Source organism: Macrobrachium rosenbergii, chromosome 51, assembly GCF_040412425.1.
Source record: "Macrobrachium rosenbergii isolate ZJJX-2024 chromosome 51, ASM4041242v1, whole genome shotgun sequence".
Lineage (NCBI taxonomy): Eukaryota > Metazoa > Arthropoda > Malacostraca > Decapoda > Palaemonidae > Macrobrachium > Macrobrachium rosenbergii.
The window spans coordinates 30,928,849-30,952,863 of record NC_089791.1 but is presented as its reverse complement, the minus strand read 5'-3'; the positions used below and the strand labels follow the sequence as shown (position 1 = coordinate 30,952,863).

At 37.0% G+C, this 24,015-nt stretch overlaps 2 protein-coding genes across 7 annotated transcripts in view; both read left to right on the top strand.

The window, feature by feature from the left end:
- Positions 1–21,719, top strand: part of LOC136833267 (vascular endothelial growth factor receptor 1-like) — a 56,645-nt gene extending 34,926 nt beyond the window's left edge. For 3 of the 6 annotated variants that reach the window (XM_067095187.1, XM_067095184.1, XM_067095189.1), the window contains exons 10-28: positions 309–466; positions 2,091–2,238; positions 2,918–3,084; positions 3,988–4,135; positions 4,498–4,665; positions 5,901–6,056; positions 6,334–6,467; positions 7,464–7,641; positions 8,388–8,648; positions 9,618–9,842; positions 10,652–10,829; positions 11,235–11,707; positions 12,174–12,334; positions 12,722–12,844; positions 13,280–13,491; positions 14,744–14,849; positions 15,550–15,696; positions 16,568–16,785; positions 17,611–21,719. In XM_067095187.1, the coding sequence (XP_066951288.1) occupies positions 309–466; positions 2,091–2,238; positions 2,918–3,084; positions 3,988–4,135; positions 4,498–4,665; positions 5,901–6,056; positions 6,334–6,467; positions 7,464–7,641; positions 8,388–8,648; positions 9,618–9,842; positions 10,652–10,829; positions 11,235–11,707; positions 12,174–12,334; positions 12,722–12,844; positions 13,280–13,491; positions 14,744–14,849; positions 15,550–15,696; positions 16,568–16,785; positions 17,611–17,893 (3,644 nt within the window). In that variant the 3' untranslated portion in view covers positions 17,894–21,719. Of the gene's footprint in view, positions 1–308; positions 467–2,090; positions 2,239–2,917; positions 3,085–3,987; positions 4,136–4,497; positions 4,666–5,897; positions 6,057–6,333; positions 6,468–7,463; positions 7,642–8,387; positions 8,649–9,617; positions 9,843–10,651; positions 10,830–11,234; positions 11,708–12,173; positions 12,335–12,721; positions 12,845–13,279; positions 13,492–14,743; positions 14,850–15,549; positions 15,697–16,567; positions 16,786–17,610 lie in introns of all 6 variants that reach the window. The other 3 variants (XM_067095185.1, XM_067095183.1, XM_067095188.1) reach the window with 1 other exon arrangement.
- A 1,869-nt stretch (positions 21,720–23,588) lies between these two features.
- Positions 23,589–24,015, top strand: part of LOC136833266 (uncharacterized peptidase C1-like protein F26E4.3) — a 94,550-nt gene continuing 94,123 nt past the window's right edge. The window contains exon 1 of the mRNA XM_067095182.1: positions 23,589–23,727. The gene's annotated coding sequence lies outside the window, so the exon portion shown is untranslated. The remainder of the gene's footprint in view (positions 23,728–24,015) is intronic.

Genomic DNA, 24,015 nt, shown 5'->3' with positions numbered 1-24,015 from the left:
GTCAAAAGTAAGGTTCGTACAGGAAAATTTATACATCAAAATCTCCTGCAGTTGTTAAGCCCTTTGTCCACTGTGTAATTCTTTGATAGATCTCAGTGGAATGGATGCAATGGCATGATGTCCTATTTCATCTGATCACCACTGAATTTTTTACAATTTTTTTCATTTTTTATTTGGCCTTCCAACAGGAGCTTCGCCTCGTACATATCTTTTACAAGGTTCTGTTTGTACATAATTCTTCACTGCCAGAGGCCCTAACTTGCTTTCCTACTTCTAAGCAAATCAGTAACCTCCAGTTATTGTTTCAGATACCATGGACCCTTATGTGAACATCTCAAGTATTCCAAGAATCGAGATAACGGAGACTGAGGATCTCAGATGGAAAGCTGGGGTCGTAGCATTCCCGCCAGATCCCCAGATAATTTATCGTGACTACAGAGGAAGGGAAGTGATTGAATCAAGTAGGGTAAGTGCTTGAAAATCTCAGGTCTGTGGACTATCACTCTTGGGCTATGGTTGCAACCTAAGCTATTAGCATCCCGGGGTATCTAAGTTTATGGTTATCATAAAAGGTACATGGTAACCTACAGGCTTTGATAGTGTCTTGACTTGCCTTCAATGCAGTAAATATCTTGTAGTTATATATAGCAAGTTTTTATTGTTAATTTTAGGGATTCAAGAAAGAAATTAGGCCTACAACTATTAAAAAGAGTCATTTTGCTGCGTGGTATAGGTGAGATTATTAACGTTGGTGATTTGATACCTGGAGATGTTAACTCTGAGTTAAGATGAGAACTATGCTGAAGTTATCAGTCAGGATGGCTAGCTAATGGTAGTTAGGTAAGTGGAGGTCTTTACTTAACTGACAATCTGCAAACAGCGGGTTTTATATATTTAAGGTCCCTGTGATGAAATGTCAAAATTATCAAATGACATATGCCAACTCCCATGTCTCATTCATTGAGATGTATTTAGGGTTCATCTGAAGCCAGGAGTCCAATTCATTATTAGTTTTGTCTATGTAAACTTTTGTTTTTTTATCATGACAGGTAGTAAAACTGAAATTATGTTAAACTTACTGAATAAAATAAGCTTTTCATTTAAGACACCAAATGGTAGGCACAGCCTATGTTTAACATACCATATTGCTGATGACTCAGCAGATTTATCAGTGCTAGAAAACCCAAGAATCTTATAAGGTGGCAAATATGACTGTTGTAGCTGTCAAGGGATTACTTAGGTTCAGTTTCCAGGAGCTTTATGCTTTGCAAATTCATGACAGCTGTGGGGACATTTTGAATAGGGGAATCATTTGCTAATGGAGTAGCATTGTGAAGCTTTCATTAATTTAGAAGATAGAGGCAGATCTGAGTAGCTTAGGAGTGGAAGAGTTAAGTGTTAGTTCAAGAATGCTTGTAGGTATAGCATTTCAGGCGTAGTTACCTTTATACAGTACAGTGCCCAGTTTTATGAGAAATCAGCTTCTTTGATTAATCTAAAAACAATAATGGTAACAAAAGATGTGGGTGCTGAATTATTTGCTGATGTATATAAGGGGTTTTCTTCCTGTAGGGGCAGTTCTGTATGCTTTCAATTGAGAATCATGCTTGATAATCTCCATTTTGTTAAAATGATTGCCAATTCAGACAATGTTTGCAAAGGACATTTGCTATTATTCACTTAGATTTGGCTGTGATACAGTATGCTATATGTTTGCAAAGGACATTAGCTATTATTCACTTGGATTTGGCTGTGATACAGTATGCTATATGCTGTAATTAGTGGTAAATGTTATCCAAAAAATTCATTAAAGGAAAACTTGGTTCCTTGGCTGATTTATATATAGTAATCAGTAGCACAGGTTAATCGTGCTGTACTTTAATTCTGTCAGTGTAATTTATGCTTTCAGTTGAGGGAAGGTTTTGGAGAGATTTTCTCCTTCATTTCTTCCCCCACCAAAAAATGTACTCCAACTAGAATATTTCCTTTTTCCTTGTGTCTGGCAAACCCTGACCAGATGGAGCCAGTGGATTGCCCATCCCAAAGGACTTTGCTTTAAAATAGCTAATAAAACCTTATCATGCTTACAGATTACAACAGAGCACCGCATTGATAACGCTGAGTCTTGGCTTAAGATTCAGAATATCACGGCTGCCGATTTTGGGAATTACACCATTGAGGCCATCATAGATCATGCGGAAGTTAGAGAATCCAAAACCGTTTTGATTGAAGTTAAGAGTAAGTGCTGAGACAAGAATTTAGTTTATGTAGGGAAGGAAAAGTTGGGCTTATACCTAGTGTTGCTTTTATTGTAAGATATGGAATTCTTCTGATACTTGAATATATGAAAAACAGTTTACTGTACATACTCGGTATAATGTGGTTCGGATTCCACAATGAGCTGTAGGTCCCGTTGCTAAGTAACCAATTGGTTCTTAGCCATGGAAAATAAGTCTAATCCTTCGGGCCAGCCCTAGGAGAGCTGTTAATCAGCCCAGTGGTCTGGTAAAACTAAACTATACTTAACTTAATGTACATACTTGTAAGATTTTCATCTCTGGTAAGCTTTAGTTTAACAATCGATTGGACAGCTGATTTTCAGTCTTTTTGTCATCTTATTCATTTACAAAAACATGTACCTCTGTGTGGATGTGTAAGTGTGTGTGTGTGTGTGTGTGTGTACAGTATGTGTTTAAGCACTGATGTATATATATTCAGAAAAATGTACTCTCAAGTACTTTGTGTATATATATTTGTTATATAAATCTAGATATGCATCAATACCCCCCCCCATGCATATTACTGTACTGGTAATATCTACACAAAACCAGAATGAACATTTGAAGGCTTCCTTAACACATTTCAGCTGAATAAAATTGATTAAACTGTATCAAACTTCAGTCATTTTTTTTGTCAGGTAAACCATACCCAAATATCTCCAACGTCCCTCAGTCCATTGAGGAGGGCAAAAAACTGAATGCTATCTGCATGACGACCGGGTTCCCCATACCGAATGTGACGTGGAGTTTCCAGTCCTGCCCAGGAGGCTATAAGAACTGCTCCAGTAGGTTTGAAGCCATCGAGGTATGTACTGTGTATAGACCTGTGAGGGATGATTGAATTAAAAATATGTTACCGTATAGTACTGTCTTTTTGAGTGATAAATGTTATATATTTCATTTCTCATGAAATATGTAATGATTATTTCATTGTTTGTGGTTGTAGTACTTTGATACAAATCTAATTTTGAAATAATGTATTTACTGGTACAGTATATATCAGTGAGTGACAGTTACTGTATAATGCATTGTAAGTTTCGTAGTAGACTGAATGACACATTTAACATTATTATATTTCTGTTGCCAATAATCTAAATATGCGAGTAATATAATTACAGTTATATCACTGCAAATGTATAACACTGTATTATGAAACCGAGTACATCTGTAATATTGTGACAGAATCATATTTACCTCATTAGTGTGTCAGTCTAAGCCCTGATTTTAAATGTTTAATAATTACAATCAGCATAACTGTTTGCAAGTGGGTAATGATTGTAATATAATTACAGTTTTTTTATTTAATATTTTCAAGGGCAGTTGTAACTCTTTGAAGTTCCTTGTTTTGTGAATGTACTGTACACATATTTTTGTTCATATTGCTTTTAATTCTGAAAAATGAGGTGTACATTTTTTGTGTTATCCATTTGAATCTTCCACATGTAATCATTTTGGTCAGATGGGAGTTTTTACTGTCAGTCATGGAAGCATTGTAGAAAATACCAATTTATAGAAACTTAGGAGGTTCTTGGCCTTTCAGAGCCTTTACATATAAACTGTTGAGAAATTGTTTTACAACGAGCAGTTAAACTGAAAGAATAAGATGAATTTAGTGTTTGATTAATGGCCAACCACTAATTAATAGCATGAGGGACCTTCCAGAAAGTAGGAAAATACTGTTAACAATTTTTCAATGTTTTGCTCTCAGGTGCTGGAGGCAAAACCAAGTGTTCAGCCGCCTGGGAATGTCATTACATCGGAAGTCAGTGTTTCCCCCAGAGAATCGGGCATCCTCAGGTGTCAAGCCAAAAATGAGCTTGGCCTAAAGAATTCAGATTTTCCTCTCTCAATCAGTGGTAAGTAGAAATTATTACATTTTCTGGCATGTAAGACGTACCCATGTTTGGGGGACATTTCTGGAACGAATAGAAATACCAATACCCCTCTTTTTTCTTGAACTTCGAAGCCCTCATTGCCACAGGTCATTTTGGAGCCTCTTACCAGGGTTCAGTTATTACTATAAAGGAGAATAAACAATAAAGCCTGCAATTTTAGGCGTGTTGGTGGGTCTTACCCTCGCATTGAGGACTTGATAGATGAAGAAAGTTATTTGGCCTTCTTTCTCTCTTGATTTTTTTGTTTTGGATAATAGGTTGAATGCTCAAAAGCCTTTAGTGGTGGTAAAGATGTTATTTTGACATTCCTCCTTGAATTTCAGATATTGGAGGGAATCTGGTCTTTCGCCTCTCCAGGCAAGGCATCGACATCGACTTCACGAGACGAAATGAAACGGTTGACATTGTCGTTGACGATCCAGCATTTAAGATCGCGTGTGGTGCCACCAAATTCTTCTACAGGACAGCCTCGCTGAAAATGCCAGGAATCGGTAAGTTGTAACGGAAAGTTCTCCGCTGCGTATCTTTTTTTCTTTTTTTTTACAATATCCAATTGAAGAAGCAAGAGAAAAGGTAGATGAAAAAGTTTTAATGCTACTGTATATTTGGGTCCTTTATGTGCCTTATATTGAACAGACAGACAGTCATCATTTTTGCTTATTATTTTTATTTTACCCCTTCTTTTACAGTTTTCCTAATAGACACTACCCTACTTATAAACATTCAAGTTACAAAAATGCGTAGATGTGAACAAAGGTGACTGTAAATTAAGATAGTGTAAAAGCACCCCCCTTTGCCACCCATAAGTTTAAAGTACTATATGTAATCTATAAAATACAGTACATACTGTACAGTGAACCCCCCGTATTCGCGGGGGGATGCGTCCCACACACCCCCGCAAATAGCTAAAATCCGCGAATACTTAAAACTCCTCTAAAAACACTTAGAACTGCCCATTTTGATAGTTTAAACACAGAAAAACCCTGTAAAATGCATATACCTGAGTTTTTTAATAGTTTTATCACAAAAAGTACATTTACTCATGAAAATTATATGAAAATACAGTAATTAGTGAATATTTCTCAGTGAAAATACCATGAATGGGCGAATTTTCATGAATGATGGCTAGATATGTTCCACAGATAAACCTGCGAATGCGTGAGTCCGCGAATCATGAGAACGCGAATACGGGGGGTTTACCGTATGTACAGAGTACTGTATTGTGTTTTAGGATAAAAAAACTTACAGTACTGCATTGACTTTATATCATACTTACTTAAATAGGCGTGAAAACCAACTTACAAACAATTCAAGATATGAATGGCCGTTCGGAACATAACTAGTTCGTATGTAGAGTAGTGTCTGTATAGCATAATCAGTAAGGAATAGCACAAATTAAAAGTCAGGATCTTGCATTCCACATCTGTAAACCAGTTGTAAACCAGTTTGTATCTATGTCTTCAGATCAATAGAAAATCACTGGAACCTGTGATATGAATTTGTTTGTATTAACATTAACTTTCATAATTCTAATTCCCCTTTGGTCCTATCATGTCTTTTTTTAACTTAGCTATCTGTTAATTTGTTTTTCTTTCTTGCAATGAATGTTCCACCATTTCACACAGAAAGAAGAATCATCTTATGAAATGAGAATGGTATGAAACGAACAAACATTTTTCATGAATCGTTCTTTCTTCTCTCTCTCTCTCTCTCACCATGCAAGCAGGTTTGGCAGTTATCAAGAATGAAACAAAATATTCTAGAAGGGAGTGGGCGGAGTCGCCTAAAGTTACCAAAGACTTAGCTGGCAAATATCTGTGTTCAGCTTCCAGAAACAATGACAGTGCTCTAATTAAAAGGGAAGTCGTGATCCGGGTACTCGGTAAGATTGCATTACATTACTCTTTTCCTACACTTCATGATGATGTATTCAGAAAAAGTTAAGAGATAAAAGAAAGTAGATGCTTTATATATAAGGATAATTACCAGCCTTGATACTCATACATATTTGTGTGCAATAGTTTGAAGATTTATAATGATACTGAGGTCTTTGGGGTTACTGTGTAAGACAGTGAACTTCGCATTCAGACCAGTGTCTTTTGCTGCCAGAGACTGACACTGAATTTTCTAATTTTTTAAGATCATTCGTTCTATTACAGACCAAGAGAAGGTAGCATTTGTGAAGTCAAATATGGATCCAGATGGAACCGAAATTGTGTTGATTGAACATGAACCTTTGTATCTGAACTGCACTGTCTCCGGTACTCCTACTCCAAAAATTTCCTGGTTCAAGGTAACCCTTCATACAATATCCAGTTTACTATATTTTAGTAACGTTATTCATAACGCAGTTGATATAAATTAGTCCTTCTGATAAATTCAGGCATTATAGGTAAGAACTTGGAGTAAACTTTTTCATTGACACTTCGAATCAAGCAAACAGTGTAGGTTAATTAATTAATTAACATGAAGAGTTTGCCTTTTGCATGGAAATGTAACATCAAATTGAGTCCTCCAACATTTCTACTGGGGATACACAACACCAGGCAGGTGGCAGGGTAACTAAGACATCTGTTAAGGATCCCTGTCAACAAGGCTGAAGACCAAACCTCCCTTAGTGTGACTATTCCTATGACAAATCAAGATAGAAATAAGAAAGAAGACTCTTCATTTACACTTTTGGAACACACACATACACACACACACACCAGGATGAAATGTCAGTGGGTAGATGTGGGTCAGGATGATGGTTTAAATTCAGTTAATCATGAATCGGCCAATGCAAATTATACGTTTCTTTATAGTTTACACAACATCTTTATCCACCTCTTTCGCTGAAAGGGTAAATCTACCTCATGGTTTTTTTTTCGAAATTATAGATAAATTTACTTGTCTTCTTCAAATTTACTTGTCTTCTTCAGTTTTAACACTTATCTGGCATCACTGAGTCATGATGTAAAGGAAATTAACTGACTTAGTGTCAGTCATACTCCCACAGATATTATCAGTACAGAGGATGAAACATTATTCAGTTTTCAGGCATACACAGAACCTTATGCATGTATGTGGTTAGTTTACGTACTCCAGTACATAAAATATTTCACAAAATGAGTGTGTGTCTTCCTAAATTTTGTAGGAATTTAGCTCTGTTGTCAAAAATCATGTGGTCTAAGTCATGCTCTGTGGACAGGAACCTCAACTGTGAAATCCTGTTTAAAACAAATAAGCACAGTAGCTATTGAATGAACTAATTTTGTATAATTTTTCTCCCCAAAATTTCCATTTAAAGGATGATGAACCATTGCTTCCTGATTCTGACTTCTTCGACGGGGAAACAGTGTTCCTGAAGAACAAAAGTCAGATAATCTATTTTAGGTATGTGTTCAAGGAGAACATAGGCATCTACTCTTGCACTGCTGAAAATCGACTGAACAAGATAACTGGATATCTTACTATTGCTGCTCCTAGTAAGTCAGTAAGGAATCTGAGATGTCTGAGAGGATGTTGTTAGGAGTTTTTTTTTTAAGGCAGTCCCCAGGTTATGGCAGGGGTTCAAGCGGCATGCTGTAAGTCGGAAATTGCCATAACCTGGAACATTGTAAGAAAAATGTATTTTTTTATTAATATATTTGAAAAAGAGCCACACGTGCAGAACGCCGTAAGTTGGATCTGCCGTAACCCGGGGACTACCTGCTGGAAATTTGTCATATGTTTCTAGAAATCTATCTCGGTTTTGATATACTTCACCCTTAACGTGTTCTTGCCCACTGTAGGCTTTATGCAATGCACTGTACCAGCTACTATAGGCTCTCTCCAATGTCTATTTTGCCCTTGGCTACATTTCTCTTTCTTTTAAGTCCCATCCCTTCCCCTCAGTATCTTCCCCATTTCTTGTATTTGGCCCAGTTCTGAGTCTAAAAATAGGAATCAGTCATCTGCCATTTTCTAAAGCTTCATTTATACTTTGAAGAAATAATTTTTTGACAGAATGTATCATACATCAATCTAATTTTTGTAAATAATGATGGGGCACTGACCTTCCATTGTTTTCTAAGGCCTCACATGTATTTGACTGAAATGATTTTTGGTATACAGTGTCTTATGTTAACTTTAATTTTCCTAAAATTTAAATGTTTCTGATATACTGCAGTAGTTCTAAGACTTCATATGCTCTTTATTCTGAGGTCATAAAGTTGACAATAATTTTTTGCAGGACCTGGACTAACCTCAGGAGCAAAAGCTGGGTTGGCCATGGCTGTTATAGGGATTGTCTTCTTGGTGTTTGTCGTTCTCTACTTGGTCAAACGAGTCAAGAAGGAGAGGAAATTCCGTAAGTCCTTCAGACAAAACGAACTCTACCTCTTTGAGAAAGGAAACATCGGCCAGCTGAACCCGGACTGCACGGCTGACGAGCAGGCGGAACTTCTGCCATATGACCCAGCCTGGGAGGTGGATAGAGCCAACATCAAAATAGGTAATCATTTCAGCTATGCTCAGTTGATGTCTGTTTTTTAGATTGTACAATTTTCTCTTGTGTCTTTTATACTGAGGAATCTTGTCTTAAGATTTCAGTGGCATTTTGGGCTCGTTTTAATGTATGCACATTATGAGTACTGTAATAATTATTAAAGGCTTTCCCAACATAACGTAACTGAATTTTGTTGGTCAAAAATAGTGACAACTGGTGATTCTAAAAATTTCGGAAGTTGTTTTAACTTTTTAGTAAAATCCAAACAAGAATTATGGGTGGTCATTGTGAATTCATTAGAAGAATTTTAATCCTGATTAAGCATAGATTTAAAAAAAAATATGTACATACTGTTTGGATCACATTGATTGAAATATTGTAGAAGATTTTTGCTTGTACAACAGTGAGTCAGTTTTTCTTTGATAACACTCTGTTAACTTTTGGGTTTCGCTATGAATCATATCGTCTTTTACCAGACCGCTGAGGTTTGTAGCAGATTTCATTAACACTCTTTTTCATGCGAAGGATGTTACCCCCAACTCAACATTCTGTTATTCAATTTTTGGACTACAGACACCACCCTATTTAAGAACATTCAACTTGCATACATTCAGAGATACAAACAAACAGGGTCGCAGATTTAAATTGTGTTCAGAGTGCTCCCCTTTGCCACCCGTAAGTTCAGATTTTGTTTTGCGTGCCTATTCTGTACATACAGTGCTGTTTAAACTGTATTCTGTTTTAGGATGAAAAAACATACAGTACTGTATTGATTTTATATTATACTGTACTTGAATAAGCAAGAAGAGTACAGTAACCAATATACAAACAGGTCAACATACAAACGGCCTTCCGGAATGTAACTAGTTTGTAAGTAGGGTGGTTTCTGTAGTATGATTCATCTTGCAAATTATTTGTGAGTCATTGCTAAAACCCAAATGCCTGTACCACACTTGAAAATGTCTTTCAAAACAGGCAAACAGTTAGGAGCTGGTGCCTTTGGACGAGTCGTGAAGGCCATGGTGGCGGGACTAGAGGAGGATAAACCGCAGACCACAGTAGCTGTGAAGATGTGCAAAAGCCAGGCTGATCAGTCCCAGGTGAGAGCTCTGGCTCTCGAGCTCAAGATCATGATTCACTTGGGAAAGCACCTGAATATCGTCAACCTGATGGGAGCGAACACTGTTCACATTGGCAAAGGTATGGTCTTCATTCTCTCTTGGATTTAAACTCTAAGCATTAAGGGATATTACGCTTATAACCTTTAAATCATCCGTGTGTTTTCCTATGAAGCCAAAATTTTGTTTTCTAATATTGAAAATATTTATTTATATGTATCTCACGTGAATATTCATCTTTATAAATCAAATTTTTAAATTTAATGCCAGAAGAGTGTAGGTGAATATTCTCAAGATAGATTTATTGTATAAACAAATATACTGTTATATTACTGTTCTGAATTGTTAGACAAGAATTCAGGTAAAGTGCTTTACTTTAGTGTCATTGATACAAGAACTCAATACAATAGTCACTTTAGTAAATAATGATAGGCTCTCTCTCTCTCTCTCTCTCTCTCTCTCTCTCTCTCTCTCTCTCTCTCTCTCTCTCTCTCTCTCTCTCTCTCTCTCTCTCTCTCTCTCTCTCTCTAAAAGACCAGTTCTCTCTAAAAATTGATTGTCAATGTGTGACCAGTTCTTCATTAAGTAATATTCTATCTCTGTTAAAGAACTAAAAAAGACCTTTGACGAGGTCTATTTCTGAAGGGGACGTGTCTCATTTCTAGTAATCCAGAAAGCTAATGAAATGATTGTTAGATGGAGTCGTGTATGGAAAAGGGTGAACTTGAAAACACGGAACCTTATCCTAGCAATTTTCAAACCCATGCACCACTAAGTAATATTCTATCTGTCACCCCACCAGAATGATGTTTAAATGGGAGGGACATGACACATGAAACCGCAAGAAATAGATTCCATAACTTAAATTTAAGTACTGTATTATTTTTCCAGGTGAATTGTGGATTCTGGTTGAATACTGTCGATTTGGGAATCTCTTGTCCTTCATGCAACGTAACCGTAACAAGTTCATCAACCAGATAGACCCTGTGACGGGGAAAATAGATTGTATGAAAGTAACTCCAGATGGCATGACCCCATTTTCACCTGGGTCATACAATAGCAGTTCAAGGTGAGTTCTGGTCGTTTTAGATACAGATGCCCTCAAGTTACGATGGGGTTATTTTCTGATGGACCTATTGTGAGGCACAGATATCTTGAGTCAACAATGCCTTCTAAAATCCTTAGCATACTGAATTATTATTATTATTATTCAGAAGATAAACCTCTATTCAAATGGAGTAAATATACAGGGGCCTTTGACTTAAGTTTGAGCTTGCAAAGAATATGGTGTTTATTTGCAAGAAGTTACAGAAGATAATAGGAAATACAGAAAGAATAGATCATTTGTTGAGAAAGAAAAAAAAGATGAATTAATGCCTAGAACACTTATATCCACTTAACAAGTCAGGGTATCCTGTTAAAGGTTCATTTAGATCGAACATTCAATTTGTCTTGTCCTCTACCATTTTCCCAGAGGCTTCCATCCAGGGGTGGTCACTGACTTTGATGGTTATTTAGCTCCGTCAGTGTCAAAGTTCAGTCTGGCATCTCCCCCATACAAGAGACAAGGCACCACCTCTCCCCCGGGGACACCAACATCGGTGACTGGATCTGTGAACGGTATTCGACCGCACGTCGACAACCCCATGTACAACATGGTTCTGCAGAGGTCCATCAGCGAGCATCCTGATGGAGACCCAGCAGAGAAGAGCCACTCTGGTGGGTCTGGTGATGTTCAGAGACTGAATTCCATCACAAGTCTAGAGAGGGAACGAAGGAACAGGATGGACTCAGTCACACACTCTGACGAGAGCAGCAAACAGAGGTTGAACTCTGTCTCGCACTCTGACACTGGGTCTGGGTCTGCTGGGTATTGTCAAGGACACATCACCAATACGGACATGACTACTATACCCTTGACTCATTTGTCACCTCTGTCTCCAACAGGTAAGCTTAGATCTAAAGGATAAATTATGGTTGAATTAACATATCCCCTCCCTTTCACTGCCTGGGACCTTAAAGTGAACTCACTGATGATAAGCTAAAAGGTAAAAATCATCTACAAAATGTATATTATTCAATGAAAGAAACATAAATGAACTATATAATGCTTGGCTTCCAAACATCCTTGCCCATTTGATATTGTTGTGCGTGTTAGGACATTTTACAAGGTAGTTTGCATGTTATCTGAAATTGAGATGTTTCATGAACTGTGAAAAAGGGAGATGGTATTCATAATTTTTTACCAGTGCTTTGAAGCAGGTATCATAGAAATGCTTTACATTTAATCATTGTAAAGAGAAGAAGAAAAGTAAGGTGATTTACACTTGATAACTTATGACATTTATACATCATATTTCTTATTGCACTTCAGTGTGGCTCCTCTAATCGTTAATTTTCTTTCCTTTTCTAGATTCTAGTCATGCAAGTGAGTTTGGATTGGATTCCAAAGGAAACCCATTTATCTATGATGCTGGTATTGTCCCGGCAGTGACAGCCCCATTCACCACAAGTGACCTAGTGTGCTGGGCTTGGCAAGTGGCACAGGGCATGGACTACTTAAGTCAACGAAAGGTCAGCTGTCCCAGCAGATTTTCTTCGCCTCACAAAACTTAGTTTCTTAAACACTTTGATGAAGACTTTTTCAGCAAGATAGTCAGTCACTGGGTTTGTTCGATTTGTCATATACCTGCATAGGCACTTAGATTAATGCCATTATCAGATTTATTTTTGCCCTGCAGTAGTTGGTGATGGACAATGATTACAGTTATACCTGTACGAGTATAATGCCTGTCTTTAAGGAAGTGATTATCAACAGAGCTTGTTGCTAATCAGACTGGTCATATTCCTGCTTGAATCCTTGCTCATGTAATGACAAACAATTGGCAGTTACTGTCCAACATCCTTTCTGAAATAAAATGTTATTTTCCTTTATTCTCATATGGTTATTAAATTCCACAGGTTCTTCATGGGGACTTGGCTGCGAGAAACCTCTTGCTTGCAGATGACAATGTTATCAAAATCAGTGACTTTGGTTTGTCCAGAGAAATGTATAAGAAGGACGTCTACATGAAAAAGGGAGACGTAAGTTGCTCTCTTCGTTTATTGTTAAGCAATCACCATTTTTGTCATTAAAATATACATTGAATAGTGTTTGCATATTATTCTAGGGCTGTTAATCTCATTCTGTGTAATTTTGGTGACTGAGCCAATAATGAAATGAGACTTGCTCGAGCAAATTTGCTATAATAAATCTTCATGGTATAGAGACAGTGCTCAGTGTTTTCAGAAACTTACCTGATGTAAGTTTCTGAAAACAATTGCTTCAGAATTCTGATACTGAAAGTGGACATCACCCCTTCCTTTTTCATCAGGCTTCGAAAGGCCATTGCTCTTTCCACAGACCTGAAGCCTGTGAAGCAGCTTTTAGAATATGAGAAAATATTATATCTTTGAGGACTTGCTGGCCCATTAAATGTCTTTTAGAATACAGAGTAAGAATGTGTTGTTCCTTTTCAGGACTTGATGCCCATTAAGTGGATGGCCATAGAAGCTATTAGAGACCGGATATTCAGTGTGCAGAGTGATGTTTGGGCTTATGGTGTTGCGCTGTGGGAAATATTCACTCTAGGCTCGACGCCCTATCCAGGGATAGAAGTGAACAAGGACTTCCTGAAGCTCATCGAAGAAGGATACCGTATGGACAAGCCAAAATGCGCAAACATGGAAGTGTGAGTATTTGTTTCTGGTGTGAATCTTGTTGATGTTTGTCTTGGTGTGTTACTGAATTTTGTGTTTTTTGTACACATTTTGTATTATAATTAATTCAGTTATTCAAAATTGTTGTTGTAGAATGCATGAACTCCCTTGCATGTTTGGAAATATATTTGATTCAGCATTTTAAAAAGTATTTTGGAATTTCTCAATTGTACTATGTATGGTGTGAGTGAATTATTAAATTCAGTATTGCATGGAGTATTATAAGTTCTTTTACAATATGTATGGGGAATTATTTTGAATTATGTATTTTAGGCAAAAGTCTTGAGTTCCTGTGTATGTCAGAAATATCTTTGGCGTGATTGGTGCAGTATTCTTCCATTCCAGTGTACTTTGTGAACTCACTAAAACTTCTATTTTAGTATAAGTATTAGAAGAATGTTTGTATTTTTAAATTATGGAATGATGGAGAAATGAAACATTAAAGAGCATTGTAAGTTCATTCCAGCACGGATGCATCCATGGCTAAGTATCTCTTAGGTTCTCAACAGTGCCCCATCTTTGATCCCGACTGAGTTGCTTTCCGTCTTTTGCTTTCCATCTGCTCCTGCTGGTCTCTTCACCGTTTCCTTAACATCTTCCAGTGCCTTTAAATATCAGAATTTCCCGCATTTTATTGTTTAAATCTTGGGTTCGCCCTGTTTGCACTTTCACATTTCACCAGTTTCTGTAAATCTTAACATTTTCCTCACCATTTCCTTTAGGTCTCACTATTCATTCATGTCTTACCATCTCCTCGAAATCTTGTTTTAAATCTCTTCGTTCCTTTAAACCTCTTTGTTACTTCATATCCTACTATCTCCTTTAAAGCTCATTGTTACTTTATATCTCTTTAGTATTCCCTTTGTCCCTTTAAATCACATTGTTCCTTAAAAATAGCATGGTTCCTTTAAATCACATTGTTCCTTTCAATCCCATTGTCCATTTTACTCTCATTGTTCCTTTACCATCTGATTGTTACTTTATATCTCACTATTTCCTTTAAAGCTCATTGTTCCTTCAAATCTCTTTGTTTCTCTAAATCTCATTGTTCTTTTAAATCTTATTGTTACTTCATATCTCTTTATTTCCTTCAAAGCTCATTGTTCCTTTAAATCACATTGTTTCTCTAAACCTTGTCCTACCTTTAGACCTTATTGTTACTCCATATCTGTCTGTTTCCTTTCAATGTCAGTGTTTTCTTTTAATGTCATTGTTTTTTTTCAGGTACGATATTATACTATCATGTTGGGAGAGTGACCCTCGACTCAGACCATCTTTTTCCCAGGCTGCTGAACACTTGGGAAGTCTCATGCTGCCGGATCTCAAAGGGGTATGTACCACTTGTGTAACCCAATAATTTTATGTATCATGCTTTATCGCCATTCAGTATTTATGTCTTACCGTACTTGCCTGGCCCAAGAGTGTTTTGGTACCATCAGCAAACCCCCAGAATGTCCTATATTTTGTGCATTGCTTGTACAAGCCCCCGTGAATATTTTGTTTTTTGTTTTATGCATTTGAGTCCTGGAGTACTTTATGTGTTTTGTCTAAGGACTGAGTATTTTAAGTACAGTATCACTCCTCCTAACCCTAAAATATTAATTGATTTCACTTCCCCCTAGAATATTGTATGAATTGTGCTACAGATAGCCAAGATTGTATATATATCACTTGTTCAAGACTATGTAAAAGATGATTATAGTTTAGTCATCTGTGATACATTTTACAATTGCAAAAGCCAATAAGAAAGGCAGTTTCATGCCCTTCTCTCGTCTAATGCCAGAAGGAAACAGTAAAATAATGACAGGAAGAATGTTGTGGTTTCACTGGCTAGGAATCAGTCGACCTGTCCTCTAAAAGAAGAAAGGTCAGAAGAGTTAGAAAAAGAAGAGCAAGAAGAAAACACCAAAGCTTGACCTTGGAAGGAAATAGTCCCAGAATTGTGTGGTCTGAATGTCGCAGAAATACAGTACTGTAATCTTAAATCTGTATTCTGAAATGTTTAATGATGGCATCCTTGTTTCTTCCAGCAATACATGGACATGAATGACCCATATCTGCGGATGAATGAAGAGCGTTTCCGAGAGGGCACGGACTACTTGAACATGCTGGCCAGCCCAAACTTTGACAACCTCAACAGAGATGATAGTCCTGGGCTCCATTATGTCAATGTTGGGGTAAAGTATTGCATTTTGTGTTTAAAAACAGCAACAGCATATTGTTATCTTAACTTCATAGTTCTAAACAAAAACTTTTTAGGGACAGATGAAGAGGTCTTCTGATTAGGTAGGGGAAAGTTTCTACCATTTAGCCAGATATGCGTACTAGAACACAAGCGTCAGTTTTCAATTTCAGGTAAGTAGTATCTCAACATCACAGACATATTGGATATCTTATCGCTGACAGCAGTTTCACATAGTTCCTAACCTAAAGAGATTTATTTATTTTAAGAGATTTGTTTAAAAATGTATCACTTCTAAAATGTGTACAGTAATAGAAAAATAGATATAACAATGTAGCAGATAAGTGCAGAAACCTGTTGAGGTCAATCAGGTTGAGGTGTTACCTTTGTTGGTTTTGATTATCACATTCTGCATCTCTCAGGTATATGGTAGTAATTCAACAGGATATGTTTTCTCTCTCAGAAGCGTTGAGTTGGAACTTTATATTTGTGAATGTTGTTTGGCCTGGATGATATTTTTTCAATCCAAAACATAATTTTCTTAAGGCTTTAAAGTATTCTGATTCGTGCTTTGTATCGGATTTTACCTTTCGCTCTTCATATGTTCCGTTGGCCTCTTCTTACTTGAGCTGTCCATCTCCTTTAGCTCTCTGTTACTCCAATTTTTAATCCTTTGGGCTAGCTTTAGGAGAATATATAAATCTGACTCAGTATTCAGGTTAAACTACACCCCATAATGATCATTTGTTCCGTAGAGGATCCCTGGCCGGAAAAGATAGCAGTTTTGCTATGCCAAAACTTAGTCTCTCACATGTAGAGTGTTTTACAGTAGTGTTGCATACTCATCCATTTCACTCTGTCTGCAGGAAGTATCAAATGGCTCAAGGGACAGCAACTATCTGGACATGAAGTCGCCAAACTCTGTAGGATATTCGCGTGTTGGCTTCAACCCTGCCCTAGGGGAAGCAGAAAGAACTTCCTCCTCTGCAACGCCAAAATCTCACTATCTTCCGATGAGTGCAGGTCAAGCAACCCCAAGTCCTCTCGCGGATGTTTTCAGTCCTCGTCCAAATGAAGTCCCAAGGTGAGACTGTCTGTAGATTATCATTTATTATCATCATCATCATCCTGTCCTGCTGTCAGCTTGGCTAGAAATAGATGGTTGTCACTTATTTTTCTATGAAAATTCATGAGAATAATGGCAAAAATTGCCTTGAAACCATAGGAACCCCTTTTGGATCCCAAAGGGATGCCATTTGAAAGTTTGGTCTTTTGCCAATTATCCCTGCTGTATGTTGAGGGATCTTTTTTGGACAGATTATACCAATTCTGTATACTTTATGGTAAGGGCAGTAGACTGAAATTCCAGTTTTTACTGTCAGAGTAACCACTGGGCCTAAACAAGGGGTTAACTAAAAAAGAAAATCTTTGGAGAGCATTCCCCTACCATAGGTTGCTAGCTTTTTTCCAAAAGCAAGCCAGAGCTGGCTCCCCAAAATTGTAATGAGAGAACTTTAACCTCCTTCTAATGGGAGGAGAAGTGATAATGCTGGCATTTGCCAAAGAAGACCAAGTAAGAGTGACAGGGCGCTGTAAACCTTCATACTTCCAGGAAGAAGATTGTTTCCCATTTTTATAATAACAGAGTAGTAAATTACCCCTGGAACTAGGCAGTGCAGAGCTTAATATCATAAGTATTGTCATGCTAGATACTCTCGAGTCATGCTAAATGCATGTATTTTGTGTTAACTGCTGTTACCTTCTTTGCACCAGAAACACCTGACTTCATTTATACAATATGCACTCCAGCTGTGCTTAATGAATCTCACATTTTACTGACGGCACAGTTAACCCAGATACATTGCAAAATAGTTCTATACCTGGTCCAACCTGTTTCCTATCCTTTCAGATTTACTTTCTCACCAAATGCGTCAGATAGACCTTTGCCTGGCAGACTCACAGACCTGCCTGAAGAAGAGGAAGCGGCTTCACAGACGCAACAGGGAGGAGGTGACGGAGACTTGACAGAGCGGTCATCGCTCATCAGCAACGCGTCAGAGAGTTCATCCAGAGAGGATGTGACAAGCGATGAGAAACAGGAGAGTTCCCATCCATCTGATGAAGTCGTCACGGACGACAGTGCCTTATATGTGAATCTTCCGACGCACGGTGTTGACTATGCGAATTTATAGAAGTTGGTGATGAGGAAAGTGTATATATGTAAATATAAGTGAGTGTTCTATGATATTTTTTAATCTTTGTAAATTTCTGTGTTTGATGATTAAAGCAGTGAAGTGTGTAATACAAATGAGTGTTCAGAATAGCAGAAATGTTCTACACAAAGGGAAATATGTCCAAAATAAGAAAACCAATTTGGAACATCTTAATTTTTTGTCACAGTGATACAGCACATGTACCCTTGAAGTTCGACACTGGTAGTGCGTACGTGTATTTTCATACTACAGAATATATAATTTTTTATTGTAAATAATGATCAGCAACTACAAGACAACCTCTTTTATTGTTGTGTTTTGTGTCTTGTTAAAACATGGTCTTATGGAGACCATTTAGTGCCAAGTTTATGACATCTCTAGGATTTACTGTCTTACTGCAGGACAGGAGACTGTAAAGTCATTATTTTCGTTTTGGAAATCAGATGTCAACAAACTGAAAAAGTTATTCTTTAAGGTATGTATATATCTTGATACGAAGTCTATTAAAGATAACAAGAGTTGGCAAGGAAAGTGGCTTGAATTATTATGATTATTATTATTATTATTATTCAAAATGTGGACATAATGCATAAGAAGAAAAAGTCATCAACTGTATAGTAAAATGGTTATCTCAGGGAGAGCAATGTACTGTAGGAGATATTTATCTGTGTTTTGCGGGATAGCGATAGAGTTCCTTTTTTAAAATTTTTTTTGTACTGTAGTACATCCTTACATTACAAGTGGCTTTCAGTTTTCAATGAGACCTTCAGCTTGACCCCTCCCCCTCCTCTCTCATGCTGCCACTCCTACCAATAGTAGCGAAAGTGTTATGTGGTTAGGAAATGATGATTTTCTTTTTCATTTACCCAAATGCTTGTTCTTATGTTCCAGTAGCGCCTTGCTCAGAGGTTATCCAGTTGAGATCTAGGTATTACTGTCCTATGAAGATATAACATAGTGCATAATTAGGCAATAGCCTGAGAAATTTAGTCGGTTCTAAATGTTCGTGTGAAGGGATGTAGCTTAAATTGTTCAAATGCTGCATCTTGCTTACAGTCCAGACCTGGGTTATGTTTCTTAGGCAAAGGTCATTTCCTTTCCACCTAGTCCTGAAAGTAGTTTGAAGTGACAGAGAACAACTTGATTTCTCAAGTAACTTACCAGAGTGCAATTATTCTAGTTAGATGTTTTAAGAGCTAAAATCTCATATTTAAACAGTAAAAAGTACAGAGTTAGTGGTTGGTTTTTAGACATTACCCATAGACTGTTTTTCACTTTTGAATTGAGGTGGTACAGTAGATCGACAGGTTATTTTGTACGTGAATAACTTATGTCAAGGTTGTGCATTCACTATATCACAGAGACCAGTACCATAAAACCATTGTGATTGAGAATCTTCAGGTTCATTCGGCTCCCTTCCATCACAGTTTTCTAGATAACTTAGTTTATGTCAGCTGTGAAACATGGAGTTTCATGGAGGAGCAATTCCATCAGTGAATTAAACCTCCGTATCAGTCAGAAGTGTAGCAGAAAAGTCGCGTAATTTCAGGTTTATATGAATGACTTCCTTTGTATAGGAACATTTGATATTGTGAGTAACAAACCTCAATACTAATAAAACCACATGACTTCTATATTGGGAATAGTAGATTTCTGTTTTAGTTTTAGGAATTTTGGAAGTGAACCTGTAATAGGTGTTACTGTTATTCTGTGCTTAAAATTGAACAATTATTTAGAGGTTTTAAGGAAATTCCCACAGTTCCCGAATTCCTGTAGAACTCTGATGCCTGTCCTTTTTTCTCCAAGGGATGACACATAGTAATTTTACTGTGTTCATTAACTGTCTTTTTTTTATGTATAAAGCTAAAGATACAGTTTCTCTATTATTTAACCGTCTGGGTAACAACAAATGTAACTTGGTGGTATGGATAAAGCAATAATTATGATAATAATAATAATGATAATAATAATAATCATGGGGTGTAAATATTGTTGAACATATTGTTTGCGCTACAAACTAGTACTTAAAGATGGATGACATTCATCTCATGTTATGGTATTCTGCACATCTTCGGATGAGCCGGATACATTTTCTGTTTTTCTACGCATCGTCTGGTCGTCATTTTCAGGTGAGTGTTAAGATAATTACTCATGTTTAGGACATTGGAAGATACCAATTGTTTCTGCATATTGTATTGCAAGATATAATTTGCTATAGGAGAGTGAAAGGTAATTTTTTTCAGACAAGGCAAGGTGCTGCTTGTTTTAGGAGAATGAACGGTGTAATTTGTTATAGGACATGGAAAGATGTTCGTTTTAGCTAAGTGAAATATGTGACGTTACCTCACGAATGTAGCAGTGATTGTATAGTGTATTCTTGAAGACGCGTCTGAGTGAAGATGTTCTTTAATGCTTAGTTGTTCTGTTTGTTTAGCAATATTGAACAAAAAGCCCACTTCATACCGTACAGTGTTCTTCAGTGGTTTTTTGACATTGCAATAGTTGTTCTGTTTGTCGAGCAGTACTGCACCAAAAGCCCACATCGTACCTACGTTGTTTCCTGGTTCTTGTGGTCGCGGTAGTTTTCATGCTAGATAACTACCAGTCTATCCATGTGTTGTGGTAGGTCAGGTGAAGCTTATGGTAAAAATTATGTCTGCAGAAGAAAGCTAAAGCATGCAGAAATTATTTGAAATTACATGAATTATTTTCCAACAAAATTATAATTCTCCCTGTGTAACAGGCACTCTCCTGATAGACAATTCTCATGTTTGAGTGCATAATTGCATGCATGTATGATTGCAAATCCTTTGTTTGTGCATATATGTGCTTGCAGAGTCTTTGTTTTGTGTGTGTATGGGAGAGAGAGAGAGAGAGAAAGAATTAGAGAGAATGCAAGTGGAGGGATATTCTTGCAAAAGAAAATGGGAGATGGTCTTAATGTTTGGCTTTTGAGTAGTCACTCACCAGATCCTTCAAGTCAGTGTATAAATCATGTGTATAGATTTTAATGCTCATTCCTCAAAGTAATGCATGAAGCACACATCAAGAATTCACCTATCTTCAAAGAAACTGATAAGGGTTTGTATTAAAAGTACACCAGTGTCTTCAACATTACTGGAAGTGACGTGTATCGAAAATTAGTACTTGTGTCTTTAATGGAACTCTTTAGGGTGTATATAAGAAATACACCTGTGCCTTAATCATAATTGACAGGTGTGCCTGTCAGAGCACACCTTTATATGTGAAGAAATTGGGTGTGTTATGTGTGTATCAGTAATGTGCCCATCGTTAGTGGAACAGTGAATTGAATGGCATATGTTGAAAATACTACACTCATAATTTTAAACGAACTGTTATACATGGTGCTTTACTTATCATTTTTTATTGATACACAGCCAAAGAAAAACATTGGATTTAAGAGGCTTGTGCTGTTTTTGTGCTTCGGGAACAGTGACCGTTCACAAATCATATCCTGCTTGGGAAATTTGAAATATTTCTGTTTAGTGAAATGTTGTAACCCTCAGAGCAGGCTTTAGACAGTATGTGAGCGGTTCTGTTTACCTGCAGTTATATCCCGTACAAATAATACTTAGTGATGCTTACAAGGGTGGTAGTGGGCCACAGTGGGGCCTGGAAGCCACCAGTGTAAGTAAAAATATTGCCATATTTTATATATTTTATAGTTAAGGTTATTTGGAGTTTTATGAAACCAAAGTGACTATATGAAATCTATATAAAAAGACTGTAATGATGATTATTTCATTGTTTAATGTTGTGAAAATAAATGAAATTATGAAACAACCTCGATGTTTATCAATTAATCCTAGAAAATCACATACGATAAGAACAGCAAGGAACGGGACAGTTGTAACGCGAACAAAATTTCCTTACTTACACACACACACACACACACAAACTTTTTCATCAGTCCCTGCAGCTTCTCTTGATTGTCACTAATCGACACGTGAATGTCTGTAAACATCACCCACATGCACTTTGTGCCTTCTGGCTCTGCAGTAGACCTATTGCTTTTCTGACACTCCTTCAGTACCAGGAAGTGTTAGATACAGTGCAGTTGGGGTCAACAAATAGCCATTCCGTAACTAGATTCTGTCGAGACTGAATAAGATGGAAAGCATTCTTTTGCTGAAGAAGGTTTACCAGAACGTCAAATGAGAAACTAGAAGTCAGGTTGTGGAGGAGTGAACTCTTGCTGGAGAGTAATTGCTCAGTTTGAGAGAAACCTTTCCCAAGTTGAAAATGTCGAGTGTTGCACCATTAGACAGTCCCCAGAGTTTATTCTTAACAACAGGGTGAAACAAGAGCCTTCAGGATGATTTTTGAAATGCAGAATGTCGCAAAAGAAGTGGGGTCAGTGGAAATAAAATGGCAGACAACATGTATGTTCATGACCCATCATTAGGAACAAGTATACTTGAAGTCAGTGGAGTAGCTGGCATTCAATCAATGGGGGAGGTGGTGTGGGAGTTGCCTAGGTGGGACCAAGATATTATTTTTACGGGGCGGCAAAGAAAATTACACAAAACTAATGTACCAATTCTGTAATTAGTAAAATATACTATTCTTGAAGGTATACTGTATATCCATGTGAATGAAGGAAAATAGAGTATTATTAATTACTAAACCAGTTTGAAATTATAGAGCTCAATTTTCAATTAATTTCCAACTCTTACTGTATGCAAATGTATCAAATACTGTAAGGGTTAAAGTTTAGCCACTGGTGGAAGTTCGTTATAAGTTGGTGACCATATAGAAGTAATAGTTGATCTTTCTTATTGTCACACACACATATATAGGCTATATGTATAACATTGTTAAGTAAAATATATAAATTATTCTTAGATGGACAAGCTGTACTGTAGGCACGAAACAACCCAGGTGATATAGCAGTGCAGTAAGTTGAAGGTAAAAAGTACGTGCAATTTCCGTAGACTTATTCAGCTTCTTGCAACCTTGTACAATCTACAAAGATATTCGAATGATCTGGAATATTCTTTGCTAAGTCCGTAATTGACCGCTATAAATAATCATAGACTTGTTCTTGAACTCTTATGTGGTTTTTTATTGCAATGTGAAAACCGATTCAGAGGTATGGGGAATATGCAGTAAAAAAAAAATACAAAAAATATGAAAATGAGTAATAGGACAAAAAAATAGTAAGCTAGGCCTAATCACCTTAACTTAAACCAGCTCCGTAATATTTGAGGATTCTGCTAAATTCTTGGAGGTTAATATTCTTCAGTATATAGATGAACGCATATAAACACGTACATGAATATAAGCATCATGTGTGCATTTGATGTACACACTGCTGAACGCAAGACACTTCGCATAAACTTACATTACGCTCGATGACGTTCGCATACACAGATAAATCAAAAATGGACAATTGTCTCGAAAGTTCCAGAGTGAAATATAAAAAGAAATCAAGACATGTAGTTAAAAGTAAAGTTTGGAAGAATGATTATTATTGCTATGACAATGCAAGTGCAACCTGCAGTCACCTGTAAGTTTCGGAGGGCTTACTATTATAACAATGCAATTGCATATACTCGTGTTATAAACGACGCTATACATACGAGAAATATGCGATGACGCAACAGTTACGTCATTTGGCTAGAACTGGGAAGAAGAAGAAGAAGAAGAAGGAGAAGAAGAAGGAGAAGGAGAAGAAGAAGAAGAAGAAGAGAGGGAGGAGGAACGAGTCCAAGGGGCAGCACTGGGCCAGTTCAGTTGTGTGTCGAGTGTTGTTGGTTGAGGTCGGAACTCGACGACCCGCGTTATAGCAGGTAACCATCATTGGGATTATTTTTCTTTTTCCCTTTTTTTATTATTTTGTTCAATTATTTATTATTCATTCGAAGTTAATGCTGTTTTTTTATTTGCCCCACTGAGGAATATAATTTTCACTTTAAGCGTACTTTTTCCACTTAGAATAATTGATACTGTGGGATCGAAGTCGTTTTAAGTAGATAAAGGTCGTTAGTAAAATTCGATTGCATTTGTTTAACGTGGCTTAAGTTTTTTCTCAATTTTATTTATCGTTGTTTTAGAGTGTTATTCTCTCTCTCTCTCTC